Source organism: Dreissena polymorpha, chromosome 13 (assembly GCF_020536995.1).
Source record: "Dreissena polymorpha isolate Duluth1 chromosome 13, UMN_Dpol_1.0, whole genome shotgun sequence".
In the NCBI taxonomy this organism is placed as follows: domain Eukaryota; kingdom Metazoa; phylum Mollusca; class Bivalvia; order Myida; family Dreissenidae; genus Dreissena; species Dreissena polymorpha.
Genome location: NC_068367.1, coordinates 27,064,721 through 27,076,733, shown reverse-complemented (window position 1 = coordinate 27,076,733; position 12,013 = coordinate 27,064,721). Strand labels below are relative to the sequence as shown.

General features: G+C 36.3%; 2 protein-coding genes across 2 annotated transcripts in view; both read right to left on the bottom strand.

Moving 5' to 3' along the window:
- Positions 1-12,013, bottom strand: part of LOC127855708 (A-kinase anchor protein 9-like) — a 477,990-nt gene that overhangs the window by 135,391 nt on the left and 330,586 nt on the right. The gene's annotated exons all lie outside the window — the stretch shown is intronic.
- The window catches only part of LOC127854531 (uncharacterized), a 34,276-nt gene that overhangs the window by 7,713 nt on the left and 14,550 nt on the right, over positions 1-12,013 (bottom strand). The window contains exons 4-5 of the mRNA XM_052389596.1: positions 8,254-8,709; positions 1,015-2,789 (exon numbers count right to left, since the gene is read on the bottom strand). Of these exons, the coding sequence (XP_052245556.1) occupies positions 1,015-1,210 (196 nt within the window). The 5' untranslated portion in view covers positions 1,211-2,789; positions 8,254-8,709. The remainder of the gene's footprint in view (positions 1-1,014; positions 2,790-8,253; positions 8,710-12,013) is intronic.

The window sequence follows — 12,013 nt, the reverse complement described above, 5'->3', positions numbered from 1 at the left end:
CCTGTGCATTAATTGCAGTTTGTATGCGGCTAATGGTTATGTGAAAACCATCATAATTACTTTATTTAATTAGCCTGTATTCTTGGCATAAATTCGATGTAAACAGCCATTCATATACACGGTAATGCTGCACGCAACGTGAAATGTTGGCATCAAATTCATACAATTTCAATAACATATTCTTAAATCTTAAAGGGACCTTGCCACGTTTTGGTAATTTGACACAATTAAAAACAATCCGATTCGCAACTTCTCGTTGTAGTTATGATATTGGTGAGTAAACAGTAATTATGCACATTTACCATGTTTTAAAATATCCATAATATGCAAATTATCGTTATATTTTGTGAAACTACGAGGATTCCTAATATAAAGTATAAAATACAACACTCTTTGTATGATCACGAATTGCCGAGTAGTCTAATAGTTGGACTTTTACTCCATGGGTCAGTGGTTCGATTCCAGCTGAGGGAAATTGTTTTCTTTTGTTTTATTCTTGTTTTTTTTTACTGAAGCTTTTTAGATCCAATGTTTACATTAAGCGATAAAACATTAAACACCAAATTTCGATACATATCAAAATCTGTGAAAACCACATTAAGATAACGGCACAAACTGCAATAAAGACTGCACGAACAGTTGTAAAAACACGTATCTCTAAAAGTATCATTATGCAAGCGCAATGGTGTCTATGATCAAAAGTTTCAAAATCACGGTGTGTATTTCCAAAAAAATAATGGTCAAACCAAAAAATAAGTAATTGATCCAGTTCAGGAAAATGCATTTGACATCATTTACGTGATACGGGATATTATTATTATTTCCACTTTATGTATACCGATCATAGCACGTTATTTTGCATGTATAGAATAGCTTTATGAACTAGTAATTTTAATAGCATAACAAAACTAAACACTCTGATATAAATTTCAATTATATTTTATTGATTTTTCATTTTTGAGATATAAAAAAATTGATCGAAAACCTACTATGTTGTTTTGTTGTATATATTACCTTGCATGTGTATGCCGCTTCCCTGAAGTATCAAATATTTCAGATTGAGGCACGCTGACAGGTCAAACTCAACCTGCGATGTTGGCTTGCTATGTGTAGCTGAACTATGTATGGCACGATTCGTTTCGTCGTGTACCTCTATTTTCAAAGCCAGGGCATTGGACTTGTTTTCTCTCCATATGTTGTTCATGACCATTAAGTTTTTCCCAACAATATTAAAGTGACTGAGTCTGAGGAGAATGCCAGTTTGGTCATTTGAAACAGCTTCTCTGTATCCTGCCTCTATGGTGCTTTGAAAAGCATCTGTTCAAGTGAATTTAATCTCAAACCATGTGCGTACACGTCCATTATTTTACTATGATGTTCATGTATAATGCCAGATAGCGTATTGGCAGCCGATACGTTCAGTCCACATAGGAATATGAACACCTGGGATACGTCGCGATATGCATCCGAATGACGTCCCAAATATCCGGAAATGAGGTCATCAATCAAATGTTTATTGTGGGCAATATGATAAGCAGCCAGGAATTCCTGCATGCTTTTGTGGATAAATGAGATAGACGAATTTAAAGCTCTTTTGGTTTTCCGTTTTGATATCAGTCCCGCTTTAAGAGCAAACTCTTGTTTAGATGGTGTAAGATAGTTTGACAATTCCTGATCGTTGAACACAATAGACCTTTCCTTTTCAGGAGAACACAACAGATGAAAAGCAGCTTGTGAAATGACATCTACGTTTGAAATGATAGGCCGAAGGTAACTTGTTCTTGAAAAACACTTCACATGAGGAGGGTTAAAATCGTTAAAAAAGTCAGTTGTATCGTTCGCCTTCTTACACAGGCTTTCAAGAAAAGTAGTATACAATGCACACAATGAAGATCCGTTCAAATGTTCCTCTTCCTCCATAGTGTCCACCCACGTGCAGATAACAAGTGTGTACAACATCGGTGAATTTGATAACCAGGTCAGCCGACGCTCCTCTATGAAGCTCCTTATTTCCATCGCGGTTGTCTTAAGATCCTTGCTCTTGTCAAGTATGCACCGCAGTACTCTTTCACTAAATGTATATGAATCGCTAATACCCTCGATCTCTACGAGGATGTCGATCCGTGAATTCTTGAAACGCTCATCAGCAAGTTTCCATGGTCGAGAAGTTGTAAGAACCGCGCACTTGTCCTTTGGAAATCCCGACATAGAAGGTTCAGCAAGGTTACTACCGTCAGGGGCCACCCATTCATCTAGACCATCACGTATAACAAGGCATATTTCCGTCTCTATTATTTTGAGTAAAAGAGTGTACATTACATCACGTTTTTCATCAGAATACATTGTGTCGATGAGTTGTTTCTTTATCATATGCGTTACTTCGGTCTGACCTCTTGATTCTCCCAACGAGAGGAAAAAAATGAACCGGAAATTTTGAATGATAAACACGTCATCAAACGATGTATTTTTGTTGGGAGCTGCCATTGAAGGCCGATTTTCGTCGCACCAATCATGAACTAACTTGGCTGCAAACGTTGACTTGCCGCTGCCGGGCTCGCCTTGTACGTATACACGTCGATTTGACTTTGTGTCGTCTGTGTAAAAGAGTTCCTTGTATGTCAGTACTTGCTCCTTTTTAACACGTTTTCCATCACTTGCTATATCAAAACGGTGAATTTTCGGCGTTGCATATATATCCGTTATACGTTTATCAAGACTCTGATCCAATACTGAAAGAGGCACATTGCTCGAAGTGTCATTGTAATGTTCCACCAAACGACGGCGAAAATCTGTAATGATATTGAAACAATGCCTTACATCAATACCAAAAAAGTACGATATTTAAATTTATTGCAAAACACGAAAGTGAAACTCGCAAACAAAGTCGCTCGCTACAGTCAAAGCATTTAACAACTGGTTAGATAACTAACATAAAGGACGCTACTGTAAATTAGCACGTATCTATATCAAAATAAAAATAATGCTACCCATAAACAAATAATGGTGCGATCTACGTACACAAGACTTGATCTTTACGATTTGGTTGCTGATACTGATTTTAAAAGAAAGTGTAATGAATACACATGGTCCATGCTCTATTTTGCTGTTAATACTGAAAATGAATGCATCCTCTGAAGTGGTATACATATCAATATGTAACTATAAAGCTTTGTTATACGGTTTACATGAAGTGACTTAAAGGGGTCTTTTCCCAGATTTTGACATGTATTGAAGTTTGTCATTAAAATGCTGTAGTGGATAAATGTAAACATTGGATCTAAAAAGCTCCAGTAAAACCAAGAATACAATTTAAAACAGAACAAAGTAACCCTCAACTGGGCTTGAACCACTGACCGCTGAAGTAAAAGTCTATTGCTTTGACCACTCGGCCATCCGTGTTCATACAATGAGTGATTATTTTATACCTTATATAAGCAGTCCTCGTTGTATCACAAAACATAATGACAACAACAGCACTCTCCAAATTAGTAAATAATTTCGCGTTGCAACGCTTTATAATTCTCAGGTTTTTGCATCGTAAGAAGATGCATATAATTTTAGAGAATGGTAAATGTTCAGTATTGCTGTTTCCCCACAAATATAACTACAACGACAATTTGCGAATTTAAAACATTTTTTATTTTGTCAATTTACCAAAACGTGAAAATGCCCCTTTAACTAATTAAACAAATACAGCAATCAATGTGCATTCGTGTTCATGTTATTTAATTAAGCCGTGTCCATTAAGTAGACTACTAAACGAATAAACAATAACATTTTAGAGATTTTTTAACTGTTTGTTTCCCACATTAGTCTTATGCTATGCCGTGAAGTTTGAAGTAAAATAGTGCTTATATCCATCTTCATCTACTATTAACTGTTTTAGCTTACTAGTAAATTTAGAACAGCAATTCTGTTTCCTCTTTACTGCTTCACAACACATGTTGCGTAATTAATTACTAGTATGTTTTCGAGATGTACTTGTTCAACATGGCATCTATAACTTGCTGATTATAAAAAAGATGGAAATGTTTTCATCAATTGATTATATACAAGCAAATTCGTTGAATTGATATCCCCCGCAAATAAATTGTGTTTATTAGTCTTGTGCAAAGCAATTTTCCCATGGATTTCTACACACACATGAAGCTTCATGTTGACATGTTGTATCGTATCTGAGTTATAGCCCTGAAAAGTGTCGTCACACAAAAACAACAAATGGCATTAACTCTTCTTTAAGAAAGTGAAGGGTTATGTTTTTAAGCATGGCACTTCTCCTTATATATATCAATACACCTATGAAGTTTCATATTAAATTCCTGCATGATATCTGAGATATAGTCCTGAAAATGTACAAAAGGGCAATTACTCTTAATAAAGAAATGCATTGTTATGGTTGTTGTACATGACATTTCGCCGCATTGATATATATATATATATATATATATATATATATATATATATATATATACACCTATGAAGTTTCATGTTCACATCTTATATAGTTTCTGAGATATAGACCTAAAGTAATTGTGACAGACGGACGGATGACAGATGGACGGACAGGTCCAATTCTTTATCCCTCTGCCTGTGGCGGGGTACAATTAAGAAAATATTTCAGAGCGAGTGTTTATTGATAACAGTTGACAAAGAAAGTTTAATATCACATGTATCTAAAATATAGTCTTTGCGTCATAAAAAATATGCGTGAATCAATTAATGAGACGCATTTAAGATGAACTAGCTTGTATGAGGCTATGTTTCTTTTGCTTTTGTATGCGCATTACAATACATACACACGACGAATGGTTTTTTACATCTGCTGAGACGAGTTAAAGGGAACACGAAATTGTGGGACTTTATTCTGTACACTTGTTATGATATATCCAATTACTGTGATTATTTTTTTTTATTTATAATATGCTTCTAAAGCAACAGCGGGTGTTTAAAGTACTGCCAGTAGTAGACAGGCATACTCGTGAAATGGATTTTAATCTGTATAAGCCTGCTAAGTAATAGATCAGATATAAAAGAATTGGTCAGTAACCTGAAAGATACTGGGTAGTTGCCATTTAGTATATGTAATAGTAAAACATATATAGTTATGTCGCACGCACCCCTTAATCTCATAATCGTATGTAATAAACTGTACTGTTTTAAATGATAATAAGCGTTATTGGCTTTGTAAAATGCCTAAAATGAGGACTCCAAAACATATTTTTAGTTTTAAAATGGATATGATTTGTAAAGATCCAGTTCCAATGAACTACCTATTGTTGTTGCAAGAATAGGTACTTGCACGCATACACATAACTCTAAAATTCGAAGTATTAGAAGCGGCATCGCTTTGCTAAATGGCACTTCGGAGTTTTCAGCGTTGGTATGTTTAACATGCGTTTAAAATGTCTACACTATATGTAAAGTAGTTACAGGGATGCCCAATGTTTGAACGCAGAGGTTAGTTTTAACATCCCATCGGGGTAGAGATAGTACTTTTTCGCTTTGCAGCAGCTCCCAAGAGAGGGCTGGTACACCTGGTTCTCACCTGACACTCAAATCTCACTTCTGATTCCGAGACCTTGACACAACCATGCCATGGTAACCGCTTCTGCTGGCGAACGAAACAAAAAGAGGTGACTGGCACATTTTCTATGAACAGATGCAAGTTCTTCGACAGAAAATTAGCGCCACCAAGATTTATTCAAGCTTTCGGAAAGAAAATAAAGAAACCAAAAATACAGAATACAAAGCGGGCTCGGTCGGGGCTTGGAAAAACCATGATCGCGCACTCCACTGTGAGTCCCCAGGGTGGATGCGACAAGTAGGATAATAAAGTTTACCAAGCGATCAAGTTGGCAGCAAAGGGACCAATCATACACACGTGAAACGCAAGAACACTCCTTGCATGCGGATAAATCCACATACTGAAGCATGAGCTGAAGCACTACCGCTTGGAAATGTTCTTACTAGCCGAGGTCAGGTGACAAGAGTTTTCGGAAAAACATCAACGGACGAACGACACAAGTAACGGATCATCGGAGAGAATTACAAACATCGGGTTGCTTACATCGTTAGGAAGGAAGTAGCCAACAGCATCATCAGTTGCATCCCATTCTCCAGGAGACTCATCTCCATTTGTATCTCAGCTGGACCTCACAACATCAACATCATCAAGGTCTACGCACCGACATCAGACTACGACAACGAGGAGAATACATAAACTATCTGCATAGATGTTGCACACTAAACTTAAACCTAGCATTTGACCAACGCCTGCAAACCAGTAAACAGTACAGATTAAAAGCATTAACAATATGTCCATCTAAAATTGCCGGAAAAAGTCATTTTTCGTTAATAAACCCCTCTAGTGATATACTTCGGACTATATACACAAATATACAATGTTGTGTCATTAAAATTACATAAAAAACCAAAGCTCCTACGGAAAGGTTTCATTTAGTAATATGTAATAGTTATATGTAAACATTTCCTATAGCTTATATATTAATTATCATTTTAAATCAATTGATACATTATATGCAAACTTAAAATGGTTATTATTATCCCCACGCTTTTTGAAAAAAAAGTGGGGATATTGTGGTTATCTCCGCCGTCCGTCCGTCCGTCCGCCCGTCCGTCCGTCTGTCTGTCTGTCTGTCTGTCCGTCCGTCCTGGCCACTATCTCCTCCTACACTAAAAGCACTAGAACCTTGAAACTTACACACATGGTAGCTATGAGCATATGTGCGACCCTGCACTATTTGGAATTTTGATCTGACCCCTGGGTCAAAAATTATAGCGGTTGGGTTGGGGCCGCGTCAGAAATTATCACTCATTTTTTTAGGTTATTTTACATTTACTTCTTTATTTCTACACCGATTCACTTCAAATTGATACTGGACCTCTCTTATGACAATACGGTCAATCTCAACCATGAATGGCCCCATTCCCAACCCTGGGGCGCCCCGCCCACATAGGCCACACCCACCAAAAATTTCCATTTACTATAATTTTTTCATTTCTACACGGATTCACTTCAAATTGATACTGAACTTTTGTTATGACATTAGGGTCAATCTCAACTATGCATGGCCCCAATCCCAACCCTGGGGCGCCCGCCCACATAGGCCACACCCACCAAAAAATTCCATTTACTATAATTTTTTCATTTCTACACGGATTCACTTCAAATTGATACTGAACTTCTCTTATGACATTAGGGTCAATCTCAACTATACATGGCCCCATAACCAACCCTGGGGCCCCGCCTACATAGACCACACCCACCCAAAATTGCCTTTACTATAATTTCTTCATTTCTACACCGATTCACTTCAAATTGATATTGAACTTCTCTTATGACAGTACAGTCAATCTCAACTATGCATGGCCCCATTGCCAACCCTGGGGCGCCCCGCCCACATAGACCACACCCACCCAAAATTGCCTTTTACTATACTTTCTTCATTTCTACACCGATTCACTTCAAATTGATACTGAACCTCTCTTATGACAATACGGTCAATCTCAACTATGCATGGCCCCACTACCAACCCTGGGGCCCCGCCCACATAGACCACACCCGCCCAAAATTGCCTTTTACTATAATTTCTTCATTTCTACACCGATTCACTTCAAATTGATACTGAACTTCTCTTATGACAATACGGTCAATCTCAACTATGCATGGCACAATTACCAACCCTGGGGCGCCCTGCCCACATATGTCACACCCACCCAAAATTGCCTTTTACTATAACTTCTTCATTTCTACACCAATTCACTTCTAATTGATGATGAACTTCTCTTATGACAATACGGTCAATCTCAGCTATGCATGGCCCCATTACCAACCCTGGGGCACACCTAGGTCAAACATTCGGCGTGGGGATACGCGTCGGCCTCTGCCGCGCCATTTCTAGTTCTAATTAATTTCAGGACATAGTTATGTGCCTTTTAGTGACCTAGTATAAGACATATTTTAAGTTCAAAGAGTAAAAAATACATATACACTTTTACAAACAAAACTCCTAAACCAGACCATAACGCTGCCGAACAGGTCAGAAGTGTAGCTCAATCAACTCCTGTACAAATAATTGTGTCACTAAGCACGTCTTTTTATGCACGAAATATATGGATTTTGGGCCAAACTTAAATCCTAATTGGGCTCACTTTGTTTTTGAAATGATAATTTGTAAATCGATTACTTATATTGAGACGAACTGGTGTGCAAAACAAAACCTGTTTACGAACCTGCTTCTTCTCTTTCGTAGTCTGCTTGTGCAGTTTTGTTTGCTGCCTGTTGCATGCGCTCAATGCCCTGCTGTACACTGATTTCGATGCGTTGTGTTACATCATGTACCTTGCCATCAATACATTGATCCGCATCGTTTGTCTTTTTTTCGATGCGTTGTTCCCCATACTGTGTAATACTTTCAATTTTCTGTGCCCCAAATTGTGTCTTTCTTTCAAGGCGATGTTCCCCAACTTTCGTCTTGCTATGAAGGCGTTGTTCTCCAACTGTTGTCTTATTTTTAAGGCGTATCAGCCCCAACTGATTAGTAGCATCCAATTTCTGCGATGTTTTGACAAGGTCCTTTCCGCCATCTCAGAAAAACGTTTGCCGGTCTTTTTTGCTTCTTCGAGCGTTTGATTGACCTCTTTCAACAGCTTGCCCAGTTCTTCAAAGGGCAAACGATCATTCTGCAACTGCATACAAATCCAAACAAATATTGTGTTGTTTTTGCTCAAAACAAATATTAAATATGTCAAATCATGTTGAAAATAATACGGTTTGATGGATATGTGTTTATGTCCTTGAGAGATCGTAGTATCATTTCATGAATGGTAACATTTATTTTTCACGAGTTGCAGAGCCATTGGTGAAGTCATATCTTTAATATTACTTATACTTTTATAAAACAAAATCTTATATTGAAACATATTGAAACATAACATTATTTTAACTTAATATAACTGTTTAGTCCATGCCGATAAGTTTCGTGAACTGTGACCTTATATATGCGAATAAGTATGATTTTATAGAAATGACGTTTATTGATGAAACTGTACAATTGTGCCTCAATTTCTTCATCCTCGTCAATTGTCCCTCAATTTCTACATACTCGTCAATTTATTACATTATTTTTTCAACTTTATTTTACGTTTTCTATTTTACATGTGTATATCAATTATACGATTTACAATTAATATTAATACATTCATAGCTGAATAATGATCATGTTAGTGGGCTCTTCGACTCAATTTCTTTACCAAAAAACTTTATACACCATTTTTTAAAGCAAACCAACATTTTTTGTTCTTGAAACTTTGCGCTTGTGCATTATCCAAACATTTATATATTGTACACGATAAGTATTGATGCAAAGCATCAAAGGGCGTCGTGAATTTCAGTGTAAAAAGCACTCAATGAAGTTACATGGAACGATTTTTTTTCTACTGTAAATATTAATATATTGGCCGATTATTTTAAACAAAATAGAAAAAAAACTGGTATAACCATTATCTCTGATTTTGTGTTATAACCCCAAATAACCGTTATCTATGATGTTGTGTTATAAACCCCAAATAACCGTTATCTATGATTTTGTGTTGTAACCCCCACATATTTCATAGTTCATTTTATTTACATTGGTTTCCTTTTTTTACTGGCATCTGTGTGCAGTTTTCATTAATGGAACAGAACTGTGTATGTTTTAAAGAATCTGCTTCTTCTTGTAAGCGTAATTTATAAATTTCATATTTCTCTCAACTTCAATGGGAGATGATTCTGAACTTATTCATACGTTGCTCATTTACGATAGGGGTTGAGTACTCATTGATATGAAAGTACTGTAAACGTTTTAATGTGTTTATGAACCCCCCACCCCCCCACACACACACCGTCACACATATATTTCATGGGCATAATAAAAACAAGCAAAAGATGTGTTTGTCAGAAACACAATGCCGGATGCCCCCTAATGCGCCGCTTTTTTATTATTTATTTACCTTTGACCTTGAAGGATGGCCTTGACATTGACTTTTCACCAATCAAAATGTGCAGCTCGATGAGATACACATGCATGCCAAATATCAAGTTGCTATCTTCAATATTTCAAAAGTTATTGCAAAACTTGAATGTAAGGTTGTTGTTTTTTACCTTTGACCTTGAAGGATGACCTTGACCACCTTTTACCATTCAAAAGGTGCAGCTCCATGAGATACACATGCATGCAAAATATCAAGTTGCTTCTTCAATATTTCAAAAGTTATTTAAGGTTAAAGTTGTTTTTTACCTTTGACCTTGAAGGATGACCTTGACCTTACACCACTTAAAATGTGCAGCTCCATGAGATACACGTGCATGCCAAATATAAAGTTGCTATGTTCAATATTTCAAAAGTTATTGCAAAACTTTAATGTAAGGTTAAAGTTTTGATGACAGAATGACATAATGACGGACACACAGGCCAAAAACAATATAACCCCAATCTTTCGATCCGGTGGCATACAAACGATTACAATAAAACAGCATATTTATTTAAACTAAAATGTCTACATCAAAACAAAAAGTTAACATAGAACATAAATAAAATAATTTGATTCTTCTGTGGCTCGAACCTTGGGCCTCTCACATGTGAAGCGAGCGTGTAACCACTACACTACGGAACCGCTTGAAAATTCACCTTCTTACTAAGATATTAATAAGTGAATGTCGTGTTACGGTTATCAATAAAGCAATATACTGTGTTATCGCTGTCGTCTTGTTAAATTGAAGAAAATACGCGTTAATCAAAACTCGAACAGCAAAAGTCTGCGCCATTGTTAGAAAACCACAAGATAAATATATTTTGATTATGTTTTGTTTTTATACAAAACCAGAAAGTTTCACTGGTTCGCGTATTTGCCCAGTCCCTGTGATCTTTTATTATTGCCCAGTCCCTGTGATCAGTTATTAATTAAGAAAATTAGCTTTGCATTATTTGCAATAAATGTTGAAGTAAATGTAATAGGCATAAATGCAGTACTTATTTACACTAATTTACACAAAGAATCACCACTGTGCAAGATATTCTGACAACAAAAATATATACATTGATCCGTAAAATAACTTCTCCTCCCATAAGCGAAAATAAACGTATTACATACGAGTCGCCGCACTTCAGTGCGACGCCAATCATAATTATAAAATGTCCAGCGGATACATATAGGATCTGCCACGAGTTGTTATATCATACCATATTTTATTAAACGAGTTCAGGAATTTTGTTAGTAAGCGAGCCTTTAACGAGCTTACTAACGAATTACCTAGACGAGATTAATAAAATATGGTATGATATGACAACGAGTGTCAGATCTTTTTTATCACATGCTTTTAAGTGAGCAAATTCAATAATTATTTACGCAAATGATAAATCCCGAATGTTGTTTACATTTCTTGTCGTCATTTGACGTTGCAACGACATTTATGAAAAATAACAAAATGCGATTGGTCAATAAACAATAAACTAAGCCAATGAAAACGCTTACAAAGTATATTACACATGTGTAAGATAATAATATATGTAATGGTTATATTACATGGGAAACAGGGTATGGCATGTGATAAAATTCCATCTTTTATGATCAAACACCGATTAAGATGATTAAGCTGTGAAAGTTTGAGCGAAATCGGCCAAGAAGTTAAAGACAATCAGAGTAGACACATATTTTGCATACGTTATTTATAATTGTAAATAGTGGAAACCAAGATAAACCACAATTATTTTCCAAATTAATGTTGCAGCCAAATTGTGTATGATCATTTCCACATTAAGGTAATTCAGATGTGAATATTATGCGAAATCAATTCAAAAGAAGGAGCTTCGGGGCGGTCTCACGTATGTAGGCACGGACGGAAAAGTGCAATACTTATTGCCTACCCATTTCTGGGAAAACAACGGTATGTTATAAAACATTTATTTTGCCTTATGTGTCGTTGTTAATTGTATTATAGTTTTATAATTTGCAC